The 15,971-nt window shown below is 32.9% G+C and overlaps 1 protein-coding gene, 1 non-coding gene and 1 pseudogene across 2 annotated transcripts; 1 reads left to right on the top strand and 2 right to left on the bottom strand.

Moving 5' to 3' along the window:
* Positions 1 to 228: 228 nt before the first annotated feature.
* TRNAY-GUA (transfer RNA tyrosine (anticodon GUA)) lies at positions 229 to 318 on the bottom strand. Its single transcript is given in 2 exon segments — positions 229 to 264; positions 282 to 318. It is a non-coding gene; the product is annotated as a tRNA-Tyr (tRNA).
* A 3,056-nt stretch (positions 319 to 3,374) lies between these two features.
* Positions 3,375 to 7,842, top strand: LOC107889005 (probable hexosyltransferase MUCI70). Its single transcript, XM_016813293.2, has 9 exons — positions 3,375 to 4,059; positions 4,711 to 4,968; positions 5,088 to 5,301; positions 5,409 to 5,518; positions 5,607 to 5,797; positions 6,000 to 6,103; positions 6,266 to 6,453; positions 6,546 to 6,745; positions 7,422 to 7,842. The coding sequence occupies exons 1-9, from the start codon at positions 3,819 to 3,821 to the stop codon at positions 7,617 to 7,619; spliced, it is 1,704 nt and encodes a 567-aa protein (XP_016668782.2). The 5' UTR covers positions 3,375 to 3,818; the 3' UTR covers positions 7,620 to 7,842.
* Positions 7,843 to 8,473: 631 nt separating this feature from the next.
* LOC107890025 (lipoxygenase 3, chloroplastic-like) lies at positions 8,474 to 12,530 on the bottom strand (annotated as a pseudogene).
* Positions 12,531 to 15,971: the final 3,441 nt, after the last annotated feature.

Here is a 15,971-nt window from a genome sequence, read left to right as displayed (position 1 = left end):
AATTTTCAAATAAAAAACACAAAAAAATATAAATTAAAAAAAAGAAAACTCAATAACTCAAGGATGGTCAGTCGGTTTGAGTTTGATAGGTCTATGTCGGTTAAGTCGGTTCCGGAAAAAACAGCCGTCCTAACCGATTGCTCACCCTTAAATAGAGACCAATTTAAAATCTAAAACATCATTCGGGGACCATTGTTGGAATTAAACCAAAAGGATTGGGAAAATAAATCCGACCTGCCGGATTCGAACCAGCGACCTAAGGATTACTTTGAGTGACCTCACTACAGTCCTCCGCTCTACCAACTGAGCTAAGGTCGGATGATGTAAACGGGTGCAGAATTATATATATAATTAAAAGAGAATGTCAGTTAACTCAACTCAAAACTAATATCTGAGTGATCATTCAATGAATTTAAGTTTAATCTAAATTGAGTGAATCCTCAACTAATAAGTTTAATATTAAAGAATCTTTTAAAATCGAAAAAATGTCCAATGAATTTAAGCCCACAAACAAAGACCTTAGGCAAAGATTCAACCAACTATACCATCATTATGAAAAGTTACTTTTAAAAGGTTTAGTTTAAAATTTTAGTATTTAAGATCTATTTGTTTATATATAAAAGGTTTTATGAAAAATATTTTATTAAAAATGTTTTCCTATATTTGTTTAATAGAAAACAGTTTCATCAACGGAAAATGACTTACAGGTCAACAGAAAATAAGTTATTTTTCCTATAACATAACTTGTCCTTTTGAAAAGCATAAGTCATTTTTCGAAAATGAGTTCATGTATAAGTAATTTTATTTTTATATATAAATTAACTTAAATCAAGCTTAATATTATTATATTGATACTAAATTTTATTTTATTTTAAAAATATTAAAATATTAATATAAAATATTATATTTTTCAATATTATTAAACATATATATTTAATTATTTATATTTAGTCATATAATAACTTATTAATATATTTAATATAAATTATTATTATTTAATAAAATATTTAATTTTTTATTTTTATTTTAATAATAAAATTTAAATAATAATTTTAAATAATATTCTTCACATATTATTGAAAATATTCAATATTAATATTTTAATAATAATAATTTATTATAATTATAAATATATTAATAATAAACAATTGTAGTATAAAGGTTAAAATATGTCATAAGTCTATGTACTTCACAAATTTGCAATTTAGTTTCTATATTTCTATTTTCAAGAATTTAGTCCCTATATACTTTTCAGATTTAAAAATCAAGTCTAATTGTTGTCATTGTTAAATTTTTTTTGTCAATTTTGTTGATGTCACATTTTTAAATAAAAAATGCTCCATTGTTAGTCATGTAACTAAAAAAAATGACATTATAATGAACTTGAATTTAACAAAATGATTTTAATATATGCAAAAATAATGTAAAATGTAAATTTATAGATATAAAATAAACCCAATTAAACAATAAAAAAAATCTCAAACGTATGTGATTCATGGTTTTGAATAAACTTGCCGTTTAGGTGGATTAGGTTGATTTTTAATCGCATCAATTTAGATTAATTTAATTGGAGTTTTAATATTTTTCGAGTTAATTTTCAGTTTGGATAGTTTGGGTTTGGGTTGTTCAATTTTAAAGATCGAATTGTCTATGTTATTTCGAATTTAGATCATTTAAAGTTTCGGTCACTTTGAGTTTAATTGATTTTGGGTACTTGTTTGGGTCACTTAGGGCTCAAATAATTTTGAATTTGAGTTAATTTTGAGTTTGAAATATTTTTTAGTTTGAGGTATTTCAAGTTCAAGTTGAATAATTTTAAATCATTTTTTTTTATGATTAAATTGTATTTGGTCAAGTTTAGGTATGGATTGATGGAATCATATTTTTGTATTAGAGTCAAAATTGACAAATATACTTTCAAACATAATTAAATACTATATTCATCCTCTCTCCACCACTGATTAAGGCACTTCTCCTTTTCGCTAGATACAAGTTTTTTTTGCTTCTCAAGGTGTGATGATTTCGGCGAGTTATGCTTTGTCTGTTGAAGGATTCAACACTCCGTGTCGGAATCTTACAATCTAGTGACTGACATTTCATTAGTGCCATTGTTCGATCAGTGCGGTCTAACTTTTGGTTAGATGATCATGCCATTTGTATCGAGCTCATCTAGTATTCTTTCTTTGTAGGTGTAATGCTTTCCATATCAATAAAATTTTTGTTTTAAAAAAAACCATCATGGTGGTCAAGGGTTCGACCATTGCTCAGAGTATGAAGAAGATTTAAAATTTGTGGTCAGCGTTTATCTTCTTAGTGATCTACAAAACACAAAAAATTAGTCATCAGACTCATTTCAGTGAATAATTTGGGAAACAAAAAATAATAATAACAAGAAACAAGCTCCAAATAATATAAAAACAATAAAACTATATAATAATTAAAAGGGATAAAGTAATATTTAGTCCCTAAATTTGATAAAATTTTCAACTTGATCCTTATATTTTTTTTTGTTCACATTAGTCCAAGAATTTAATAACTTTTATCAATTTGGTAACTGAACTTGATTTTTTTTTTAAAAAGATAAAATCTAAAAAAATACAAAAATAGGAATAAATTATAATTTTTAAAAAAAAATAAGTGATGTCATGGCACAATTGTAGAGTGCCACATCATCATACTTCAACAAAATTCAAGTGCAGGGACCAAATTAAAAAAAAATCATTAAGCTTTAAGACTAACGCGGATAAAAAAAGTTCATGAACTAAAGTGAGAAAAGAAAAGTTGTCAACTAAATATTACTTTATCCTTAATTAAAATATAGCAAATGATATTTTGGTTGTATTGGTAAAAATTGATGTTCTAGAATCTTGAATTATTGAGGGGGTTGGGTCTCAAACCCTAAATGAAAAGATATTTTTTGTTGAGGGAAAGTGAATTTCGAACCTTCAACAGAATATATTGTTTCACTCGAGGGTTTTATTTTTTACTCGAGAAAATACATCAATCAATTGTTAGTGTAAATACAACTTGCAAACTCAGAAGAAAGTTATCAATATTAAAAATTAATTATAGAAAGTATGCCTACGACTGATCCAACCGTCAACCAAGAACCCAAGGTTCACCTCCAATCAACATAATTAAATTGCTAATTGGATTAAATATTATTATTATTTTTTTAATAAAAAAGCAAGACACAGATTCTTTTTCGGTTCACTCAATCTTTGTCTACTTGTCTTTTTTAACCCAACATGGAAATTTTTATGGATAAAATATTGAAAATTTTCATTAAGAAAATTTGTTTGACTATTGTCATTTATAGTAACCTTTATTTTTATTTTATTACAAATTAGTACAAAAAAATAACAATCCAAAGCCATTACCGTACGATCATTTAACATCAAAGAAGATCATATAAGACAGAGATGATAAAAATCCCATTCCAAAACTGAAAAAGGTTGTAACTTGTAATAAGAATTATTATTATTAGCTTGAAAATTGTCTGATCTGAGATTTGATCCCTCGATTTCACAAAAAACCCTTATCAAATACCAATCGTAGAAAAGCCAAAAACTGAAAACCCCAGATTTGTTTTTCCCTTAAATTCTTCAACTTTTTTTTTTCATAATTGAGCTGCATCTGATTTCGGTTTGGGTGGCTCCCCAATGATTTTGGGGGGCAAGTGGGTGTTTCGCTGTTTGAGTTATTGTTTTTTAAACTAATGTAGTTATAGCCTTTATTTTTTTTTTCCATTATATATATATATTTTTTTTTGAAGTTTTAATGGAAGGGGTGAAATTGGGCTGTTGATAAAGAAGATAATGAGTGGAGGGTCATTGGGGATTCGTTCAGGGAGCTATGGGTCACTGGATAAACAAGGGCAGAATGGTGTTTTGCCTATTCAAGCGGCTTCAGCTACAAGAACTAAGGCTTATTCTAAAATGTTGAAAGAAAAAGAGACATTGATTCATTGGATCTGTAAGTTTGCTGGTCGGAAGAAGGTTGGGATGTTGCTTCTTTGTGTCATCTCAGCTGCCGTTTTTGTTTGGGTCGTTTATTTTGGTAAAGTTTGCTGCTGCTTCTTTTCTCCCTTTATTTCACTTCCTTTTTGGATTGTTTATAGTGAAGTAGTGATTCTTGGGCTTTTTTTTTTATGAAAGAAGTAGGCAAAAACTGCATACTTTAGTAACATTGGTGATACATTTGCTCATTGATCCAAATTGAGTTGAGAATTTAATAGAATAATGGTAGTGATTCAACACACACACACACACACATAGTATATGGATTTTTGGAATGCCACATTCCAGTTCTAGCTCAGGACAATCTAGTTTGCTAATGTTAATGATTCAACACAGTCGAATTGCTTTTGTTAATTGGCAAACTTGGAGATTGCTTTCAATTTTTGTTTGATTCCTTGTTATATATGTATATGCATATATAGAAGGTTCTATTAAAGTTCAAGTTCAGGATAATTTAGTCTGCTATTGATAATGATTCAATTGAAGTGGAATTCTTATGTTCATTGTCTAACATGAATTTTATTTTAAATTTTTATTTGATTCATTTTTTTCTCTTTTTTCTAAATAGTTTTTGATGAAAGTTAGATTCAAGTTCAAGCTAAGAACAATTTAGTTTGCATTATCTCGATTGGCTTTAGTTGTTTTGAGGGTACGGTTCGAGAATTTGAATGTATTTTGGCTTTTTTTCCAGGTGAAGATCAGGAGAATGACAATAGTTCTGAGGTAAATGATAATTTGGCCCTAAATAATCCCTTGATAAATGTAGTGCAAAGCATCCGGATCGACAATTGGACATCTTTATCAGTTAGTGTGAAAGAAACCAAAGTTGGAGTAATGCACCCTCCTCCTCCATCGTATTTTCTCGGCTACACTCTTCCTCCGGGGCATCCATGCAACACTTTTACTTTACCCCCTCCACCAGCAGACAAAAAAAGAACCGGACCACGTCGTAAGTTTTGTAATTTTGTTCTCAATTTAGCTTTGCATTTGGTATTTGACATTGCTGGTTCGGTTTTCCCGCACCGAAATATGTTCTTTTTAAGTTTTTATTGCTTGTTTATGACACAGCTTGTCCTGTATGTTATCTTCCCGTGGAGGAAGCTGTTGCCTTGATGCCAAAAGTCCCATCGTTTTCTCCCGTTATTAAAATTTTAACATATATTTTTGAGGAAATTTTAAATAGAGAAACGGAATTTGGAGGTTCCGACTTTGGTGGGTATCCTACTTTGAAGCAGCGTAATGATTCATACGACATAAGAGAGTCGATGAATATGCATTGTGGGTATGGTTCAAATCTCTTTTTCATTTTGGGGTTAAATTTTTGAAAGTGAACACAATTTGAAAGAGAAATTTAGTAATTCGGTTCATGTATGTTATGCGTTTTTCCAGATTTGTCAAAGGACGCAAACCTGGCCGTGGGACAGGATTTGACATCGATGACAGTGATCTTCTCGAGATGGAGCAATGTAATGGAGTCGTTGTTGCATCAGCAATATTCGGTAGCATACTTCTACTATATTTTATTTTATTTCGATTCATTATGTTATAAGATGATGAAATTTATTGAATAACCAAATTCTATTGCAGGAGCTTTTGATATCATACAACAGCCGAGGAATATTAGTGAATATTCCAAGCAAACTGTCTGCTTCTATATGTTCGTTGATGAAGAAACGGAAGCTGATTTGAGAGGGAAGTATGAGAATAAGAAGATTGGAGTATGGAGAATTGTTCTTGTACGTGATCTTCCTTACACTGACGGAAGGCGGAATGGAAAGGTAAATGTTCAAAACGCGCACAAATGTTCTTTGATTTTAGATCGGAGTTAGAGAATCCCCAGTTTGATAAATGATGATGAATATGGTCTGCATTACTTTATTCATTCTACAAAAATAGGAACCGAGCAGTTCGATGCCTATATGTTAAAATGTATATGTAAAGAAGTTTTATGCCTTTTGACACGTGTTATGCCCGTAATAGATCCCGAAGCTTCTACTACATAGGCTATTTCCGAATGCTCGTTATTCTTTATGGATTGATGGGAAACTTGAGCTTGTTGCTGATCCGTATCAAATTCTTGAGAGGTACTTTGGAATTCTTTCACACAGGATTAAAAAGAAAAAAAAAATCACTTTGTGATTACTCTCACAAATACTTTGGCCCTGGTTTGATAATTTTCTGCCAAATTCGGAGCTGGTTTCCAGGCCAATGATTGTTTATTCTAACTCTTAAATCTCTTCCTTCAGGTTCTTGTGGAGGAAAAATGCTACCCTTGCAATTTCTCGGCATTATAAACGCTTTGATGTGTTTATTGAAGCTGAGGCAAATAAAGCTGCAGGCAAATATGATAATGCCTCGATTGATCATCAAGTTGAATTTTATAAAAGAGAGGGCTTGACACCATATTCCGAGGCTAAACATCCTATTACGAGTGGTGTGTTACAAGATAGTTGCTCTTGTCTTACTGTGTTTAATTGTGCTTGTTTTAGCTTTAATGAAGTTTTGCTTTAATTGTTGGCTCTGCAGATGTTCCCGAAGGATGTGTGATTATAAGGGAGCATATTCCGATTAGCAACCTCTTTACTTGTCTTTGGTTCAACGAAGTTGACCGTTTTACTTCCCGAGACCAAATTAGTTTTTCAACCGTAAGGGATAAGATTGCGGCAAAGACGAATTGGACTGTCAATATGTTCTTGGACTGCGAAAGGCGCAACTTTGTCATTCAGGTATTTTATTTTTCTGTTCTTTTGCATTCTTCATTATGAAATAGGCTTAATGAAGGGACTTCCTTTTTCGGCTAATGATCATATCCTGTAAATTCCAAACTTGCATGCATATTTGCGGAGTTCTTCACTGTCTCTTGAATCTGATTTTATATTTGTTCGTTGGCAAATCTCCGAAATTTCGGGTGCTTGTTTTTCCACCGGAGGGATGAAATCGTTTTTCATTAAATTTGCTGTAAAACGCTCAATGATTCTCCAATATTTCTAACTTTTGTTATGCCTCACGATTGATAAACCGTTTTTCAAACTCGCTTCCATTATCTCACTTCATGATTTATTCTTCCTCCCCATGAACGGTTTCGAATTCGTTACCGCTCTCCCAATATCACTTCATGACTTACTCTTCCTCACCATTGATGGTTTCAATCGTTAACGCTCTCATACATGGATTTTAGGCAAGGATTCATTTCTTGCACATCTGTAAGATTATGCGATAACCATACCATGGTTGAAATTTGCATGTCGGACTTGAAAACTCCGAGGATCCATTATAAATTATATGTAGAGACTTAAACTCCATACTTGTGAGGCTTATTTTCGAGAGAAAACCATGACACTTTCGAACTTTTTCTTTCTGGTCTTGACCTCTTTATTCTTTGCCTCTATTTGTTATTTGCAGAAATACCATAAGGATGTTTTAGCCCTATTAGCTCAAAGGGCTCCTCCAGTCATTTATCCACCACCACGACCGGTGCCAGCACCACCGCCCCCACCATATATGGCCAACTATTCACAAAGGAAGGTCCCACCAAGACGTAGAAGAGATAGGAAGTCAGGCTCTAGACATCATCGTAAAGTTAGTAAGGAAATAGTTTAATGTTATAACCAGTTGTCTTAAAATCAAAATTTACCATTCTTTTTCCTTCCCCACTTTTTTGGAACATTCATGGCGGGGCTTGGAACATCATTCAAGAGTGTTGTAATTTTTGCTAAAAAAAAAAAAAGAAACAATGGGATTCATCCATTTTCGTTTCTTTTAACTTTTACCTTGTGTATTTTCATCGACCAATAATCTTATTAAAAAAAGTTAATTTCTGCAATTCGTCCTTGTATTTTAGGAAAGTTCGTTGTGGTTTTAGTCCTATTGTACTTTTCAAATTATAAAATTTCATCTCTCACTAAACAATAAGTTAGACTCATTTCAAAATTTGATTCAACAAACATATAATTATATGTGCAAATACCATATCTAGCTTGTTATTTTTAAATATTACTCACTAAAAATTCAGTTGATAGATTAATTATCGTCATTTGTCTCAAAGGTGGGTTTGGATGGGCGATTGGATACGGTTTGGTACTGTGCATTTAGTTTACTTTTTGTCTCACACTATAATATCTAATCTCACCATTACCGCTGTTTTTATACTAACCACAAGCAAACGCACCTCCCTTCCAAACTAAGGGAAAGACTTAAATTTCAAAATTTGAAGAGTATAGAGACTTAAAATGATCTAATTGGAGAATATGAACTAATCTACAATAGTACACATAGTACAAGACTAGTAACTGAATTTAATCAAGTGAATTTTAACTGTTACTGTTTGAGTCAAGTCTAAAATTTCCGAGACTAAAATTGACTGATCAAATTAAAGTGCAGGGACTAAATCCATAACTTTCATAAAATATAGGGACTAATGGCAGAATTTAACCCCAAAACATAGATTGGCTAAGTACAATTCAATTTGCTTGCTATTGATTTCATAAATGTTGAATGTTTGCCAAGTAAAACTCATAAACATTAACTAAAAATGAATAAAATAGATTTTTTTACCTTCAAATTGAGACACTGTTAGGCACACCTCTGCAAGTAACTCCAGGTCCTGATGATGGCAAAAGTAGCTCATATGGTGAAATCCCAGCCCCACATCTATTCCTAAGATTTGGGTCACCATTTCTTTTTTCAATCTCTTTCCCTATCTTCTTCATTTCCATGGAAAATTTGTAGAATGCTTCAACAATTTCAGGGTCTCGTTGAAAGGTCTTTTCTATCTCCCAAATACTCTTCATCAGCTGAAAGTGTGGATAGTATGTGAAGAACAGATATATAGTGCAACATTTGATCTAAACATGGCAATGATGCTAGGAAATATCCCTCTGGATCCGCGAGGAAAGTTGTGTAGTCGGGGTCATGTTCGTTTGGGACTAGTCGTCGCATAAATGGTGGCCGTACTGGGAAATACCCATCATAAGGGTACATCCCGAAGTTCACCGCCGCATGGTGTGCTGATGCAAGCCAGATAATGGTGGTGAGGATGGAGATAAGATTGTTTGGAGTCGAGAGTTTCAGCCACCAGCTGGCATTGAATATCTGCATGGACTATGTTGATGGATTCATGGTACCATGCATTGAGTTCTGAGTCTGATTCAATGATATTTGCTTCTGGGTAGTAGTAGTGTACGTAGGCTTGAACTAGTTGCTCGATCGCAGACAATATCAGTAAGCCGTCTGTTGCGTATGGATAGTCTTCGATGAGTAGTTTAAGTCCATGTGGCTCGGTTGCATCTTGTACTGCCATTCCTCTAAACAGAAATGAGATTCGAGTTGAATGAGAACCAACATGAAATGCAAGACAACGAGGACGGTTAAGGTTTTCACCTTTGAATCAAGTCTGCAGGAAGGCTTTCCATGTCAAAGCGCCACCAATTTTGATATACAGAAGCAGAAACTTCCATTGAACATGCTGCAGTGAAGAAGTGGGACTCGACAATTCCTCCAGCATTAAGGAGAAGCTGTCGACCCTGTGCGTTTACATCCATCGTGTATCGCATGTGATAATGAAGAAGTTTGTAAATCGATGCATTACGCTAAGTTGCCGATGCGCCGCTATGATAAAAGGTTCAAGGCATGCTTGAGTCCTCAACCTGTGCAGCCATCAATTCCTTGATTCATCATCCAGTTTCAGTCTTTTTGATGATATATGGGAGGGCTAAATAAGATTTGCAAATATACCAGTGATGAATTAGTTGATGAGCACCGGCATCGTTCGAGCAGACATGAGCTTTGCTGAGTTGCCACAACCAGCAGGTAGTGGCATCAACAGGAGGAGTGACGACACGCTTCGGTGGTCAATTCCGGTTCTTCTCTGGCAAACTGAGCTCAATAGCAATTGGCTTTAATGATCCCATATCGGTCAAGACAAAGATCGTTCGAGTTGCATATGCTTTTTTTGTTGGATGAGCGTTTATGCGGTCGAGAAATGGAAGGTAAACATCATGATAATCCAAAACAAACAATTTATTCTCTTCTATTGCCTGAAAACATACCATTAGAACTAACATAATCCCATACTTAATTATCGAATCAAAACATGAACACCCAAGTTTAAAGCTCACAAAAATTCTTTTGGGAATTTAATCAAACAAGTAGAGTGAAGCTTCATTTCGCCATACCTGCTGTACACTCATCCCATTAAGGTGACATATAATTTGTTCTTCTTTCAAGGCTGAATCTTGAGGACCATAAATAGAGGGATCCAGGTTGCTAACTGGTGGAAACACTTGAAAAAAGCCACATATTTTCAGCAAAAATAGTTCAATTTTTGTTCTTTGTTTTATGTGTTGTAATTGAATTTTTATGTAATGGCTGTTGGTTTTTCTTCCCTCACCTTGAGCCTTTCTATGCTTAAGGGATTCATGCCTGCAAGTGTTAAACGTCCCAATTCATCATCTCGTAAACAACATGATGGAATATCACCTGAAAATTGGGGCAGTGTTTTAGAACATCACATCTAGATTCAGTTCATCCATACATAGACATGGAAGGGGATATGACTCATAGATTTATCAATCCAACGAATTGGGTAAATTCTGGATTAAGTTAATCTACCTTTGAGTTTTTTCCAGTTCAGCCCATTTTAGGTTAAATCATTTTGTACCGGTCATTCGTATTTTTCAATATGATTTTTGGATCAACTGATTTTGAGGTTTGTCATTAGAGTTTGATACTTGAATTCAAGTCATTGAACGACTCAGGTCATTTTTCTATTACCTGTTTACATTATTTCTAATTTGGGACATTTAATTTTTGGTTAAACAATTTTTAAAATATTAAAAAATTTGATAATAATTTAAAAATTCAAAAAAGACATTAAACATCATTAAAATCACAACAACTTAACATGAAATAAATTAAAATATAATGAAAAATCCAAAATATTTTTGTTAAAAAAATCTTATTTTTTACCAACAATTGTTGAGTGTAGTAGTAAGGCATATTACACTCTTGGGAGACATAGGTTTAAACCTTGGAGGTGGGAGGGACAACGTAGAACCTTAAATATAGACCATAAAATGGATATCAATAATACAAAAAAAAATTATTTTTTCTATTCTAGATAAATGTTTTAAAAATCAAATTGGTGGTCAAATCGATCAGATAACTAGTTCTTGGGTTAATTGGTCAAGGTTTTCACAACTCAATCGGTTAAACCAGTTTGATTAAATAAATCATTACAAATTTTAAAAATAAAAACAATTTAAAATAAAAAAATTCGATTCAACCGCCCAATTGAATCAATATTTTACCTGATCTAACCGGTCCATAGCTCCTAAGTCAACCTATTTAACGGCTTATTTCAAACCGATACCCCGACCCATTTTTTGTCCAACTGTTTCGGTTCAAACAACATTGTAATTGATTTGACTGTCAATCCAATAATAATTAAATAAATAATTAAAAATTAATAAATTTTAACAAAAAAATAATTATAAATTATAAACTAATTCAACCACAATTTTTTTTGTCTCAATTTCCAGTTTTTAACAATTTCGGTCAATTCCTTTATTTAAGATGACATACTAATCTATTCTCAATTTGACCGGTTGAGACAATTACTCCAGTTTAGTTTGTACTTTAAATGGTAGTTCACATCACCATTTAGAATCAAATCAAAATAAAATTAATTGATCTAATTTTTAAATTAGTTCAGAATCTACACCAAAAAAAGACTAAAGAGAGGAAATATAGTGCTTACTAGAAATGAGCTTTGGAGAGTCAAACTTGAAAACATCTTGCCACTCTTTGATCATCTTATTAAGCAACTTGGGCAAACCACCTTTCTCCCAACATTCATCACCGCCTTCTTCAAAAGGTGGAAGACTCTCTTTCTACAAGTTCAGTAATGTCGGAAAAGCTCTTGATAGCTTTGCCGTTAATGGCCACCTTCTGTTTTAGTGTAGGAACTAGGCTTCTCAGCATTGCTTTCCACTTGCCTTCGGTGATCGCTTTCGCCTTCAAATCTCCGACTGCTTCGTCTCTGAGTACATACTTCAGCATGTATTTGCTTACCGGAGATTCCACATTCACGTCTGTGGTTTTTTAAGAATATCCGACATCTTCAGTTAACCACCATTTAAAAAAAAAATTATACTCTAAATTTTACAATACGTGTATGTACGTGAAATTTTTATATTTAGAACACAAGCGTACCTTTAAAAATAACATATAATAAACTGATTAACAATAATATATGCAATATGTACTATTAATATAAACATATGTAATAAGACGTGAACTTGAATTGGTTGGAGGACGTTTGGAACGACACCATCTTGGGTAGGGTTTACTTTGACTTCTAAGAATTGGTCGTATAAATTCATCTCCTTTATCTGGATTACCCAAGTCATTATAAACATCGTACTCATAAATTCTATCAGATGTCGTTCTACTATCGTCGCTATTGCCTCTTAATTGCTTTAATTCCTTTTCCCTAAGCCTTTTTAGCCCCATCGGTGTGTCATTAGGTAAATATACCTGCTCAATCCAAAACAATATTGCAAGAATTAAACTAAAGTTTTCAAAATTGAACCGGTGGTCGAATAGGTCATAGTATTGATTCTCGAGTCATTTAGTTTAATTAAATAAAAAATTTTAAAAATAAAGATTCATTTAAATATCTTATTCAACTGTCACGTGTTTTGTTATAAATACGTTAGGATTCATATAACTTTTACTACAAATTAAGTTAAAATGCATGAAGATTCAATTAAGTTAAAGTGCATGAAAAATCTTTATTTGAGTACTTTTGTAAAAATTTACTTCTTATGTGAATAATTTTTAAAAGGTTAGACTCTAATATAATTGTAATATAATTCAGTTCAGAGTAAATTATGAAAAATTAAAAAAAAAGAGATAAATTAAAACTTGCTTGAAAAAAAAATCCTTTTGTGAGCATGGAAACCATGTGGTTGAACCCAAGAATTGCAAGCAAAATGAACCAGTAGTCCTTCAATGGCGACGATGCTTTCCAAATAGAACTCTTTTTTGTATTTGTTGGTCACTATAATGGCTCCTGGTACCCCAAAATTTGCATCTACCACAAATTCAACTTCATGGCTGGTTTTGTTACCAACTTTTGTTTCGGATTTATTGACCAGTAGATCTTCGCTTCCTTGCTTAGCTTTGGATTCTCAGAATCTTCAACGAAGTGATTCCAACAAGTAATAAAACTTTTGCATAAAATTTTAATTTTATCAATATTTTCATATACTATATTCTTTTAATTTTATATAAGACTCTATATAAATAATTCACTTTGTATTCGTTTATCAAATAAAGTGAACTAGCATGAGCACGGCTTTTGAAGTATTAAATAAACAAACACGAATAAAACATATTTATAAATAAACTCATTTATTAAATTATTAAAAATTTATTTAAAGTTGTTTTATTGTTGAATTATATAATATACAATTAATATATTATTCTTGTTTATTTATTTATTACTAGTGTACTTATTGCTTTTTTATTGTTTTATGTCTATAAATAAAAAATATATTTATTAATGATTTGTTTTGCTTAGTATTCGTGAACACATTTTTAATGATTTGTGGAACATATTTACGTATATGTTCATAAAAGAATTGCAAACAAATTTTTAATCAACACAAATACAAATAAGTTTAAAATAAACAAATGAAAATGAATTTCACATTCGTACAAACACACGATAAAAATATCATAGGGATTCTTGTAGTAGGAGTTAGATTGCGTTTTTTTCTCTTTATTCAAGAAGTAGGAAAATTAGTCCTTATATATTAGATCAAATAGCAAATTACGGTGATAATATAAAGAAAATAAGTCCCTATATATTAGATCAAATAAAAAATCATATTTATTAATGTGTTCACGAATACGTAAATCTGTAGTTTTTATATATACAAAATTTTGGTGATATGGATGAGAGTAGAAGTGGTTATCAGATTACGGTGTTTGTGTTCAACATTCCGGCGACTATGCATTGGAAGGGTTTATGGGCGTTATTTAGTTTTCACGGAAATGTGGTGGATGCTTTTATCCCGAAGAAGAAAAGCAAAAGTGGCAAGAGATTTGGTTTTGTGAGATTCTCCAATTTCAAGGATGCTCTACGGGCAATTTCAAGACTTAATGGTTTTGTGATTCTTGGAAATAAAATATGGGTTAAGATAGCTAGATTCAAAGAAAGGAGGCATATATGGAGAAAGGTTTCTCCACATCGGAATACTCGGGTTTTTAAAGGAAAAAATAAGGTTGGGGAGGAAGGCGAGAACAATAGAAAGGATTGCGATGTGATGAACGTAACATGGGATAAAAATACAAGCGGTTACAGGAGGAATGCTGTAACGAGTTTAAGGAAGGGGGAGCGATCAAAAGTTGTACAGGATCATATAGAGGATGAACATCTGTGGAAGTTGCAAAAATGTTTGGTGGTGGAGGTGGCATCTTTTTGCGAAACGAGGACTTTAGAGGATAGGATTGTGAGGATGGGTTTAGGTGAAATCAAATTGAAAAGAATTCAAGGAAATTATTTTCTTTTAGAGATTCCAGACGTTGAATTATTAGGTATATTAAAACAGAAAGATTGGTCATACTTGAAGGATTTTTTCATAAGTATTACACATTGGTTTGAAGAGTTTGTGTTTTCGGAGAGGGTTACATGGATTGAAGTATCGGGGGTACCCCTGCATTGTTGGAACTATGAAACATTCAAAAGAATTGCTGGAATCTGGGAAAATGTGGTTTCGATGGGGGGAACGTCACAAAAACATCCAACTTTGAGAAGATGGAAATGCTGGTTTCAGTTGGTCAAATGTCTAAAATTGAGGAAGTAATCTTGCTGGAAGTGGGTAATAAGAGATATCCGATCAGCGTTAGTGAAAAGGGTTGGTCGGAAGATCTTAACATTAACATGTCAAATTGGGAGAGTCGTCAGAAGGAGGTTGAAGAAAGCGTGTCAGAATCGAGATCGGCGATTGAACTGGATCCGGAAAATTTTTCGGAAGGTATCTGTAACGTTTCGGAGGAGGTAATTATGGAAAATGGTATCGAAAATGGGAGTTCTAATAAAGAATGTCAGGAAGTGTCGGGGAAATTAAATAAAAGGGGATAAAGTTGCAGATTGCAATGGGATCGAAGGGGAAGAAGAAGCTGGTGGTAATAGCAATGTTAAAAGCTTGGATCGGGCTAGTGAAGATATAGTTAATATGGGTCTTGCAATTGTTTTAGGCCCAGGTGGGAGTGCAATTGGGCAGGGGAACATTGAAGAGGATGTAGGCTTTTTAAATATTTTTGGGCTGAGTGGGGGTAAGCTTTTAAACCTGATGGTGGAACAGCTGTCTTCATTTAAATCATATGTTCCAGATTTTAGGGGTCGGGCTTTCTATCAGGATTGAAGATGACCTTCTTAACTCTATTCGAAGCAGAAAGAAGAAAAAACAATTCAACAAAAAGATTTGTTCTATGCGGGAGATTCAAGACAAGGTGCTAACTTCTAAAGAAAAGCAGAAGAGGGATAAAATCAGGAGAAAGGAGAAGGACAAGGGTGTGCCTAGGTCCGATGAGAAAATTGTGAATCTTTCGTTGTCTGATTCGGACATTAGCAATAGAAGAAAGGTAATTCTTAGAGACGCGAAACAAACTTAGGAAGTAGGGAAGCAATTGGGGTTAAGAGTGAGGGGCGACGAAAGAGAAGTTTTAGAGGACATCATGAGTCTGGAGGACCAGAGGAGAAGAAAATGAAGGATTTAAAAGCCCGTAAGTTTTCTTCAGGTGTGTGATTGTTTTTAGTTACTGTTGAGTGCATGATCTTAATTGTTGTTGTCTCTTTGAGGTTTTTGTTAGGGTGAGTATGAGGATAGTTTTTTGGAATGTTAGGGGTTTGGGTACAGAGGTCAAAATTGCAATGGTGAGAAG

Source organism: Gossypium hirsutum, chromosome A09 (assembly GCF_007990345.1).
Source record: "Gossypium hirsutum isolate 1008001.06 chromosome A09, Gossypium_hirsutum_v2.1, whole genome shotgun sequence".
NCBI classification, from domain to species: Eukaryota; Viridiplantae; Streptophyta; class Magnoliopsida; order Malvales; family Malvaceae; genus Gossypium; species Gossypium hirsutum.
The sequence above is the reverse complement of the archived record's forward strand: the minus strand, read 5'-3'. Positions and strand labels throughout refer to the sequence as shown.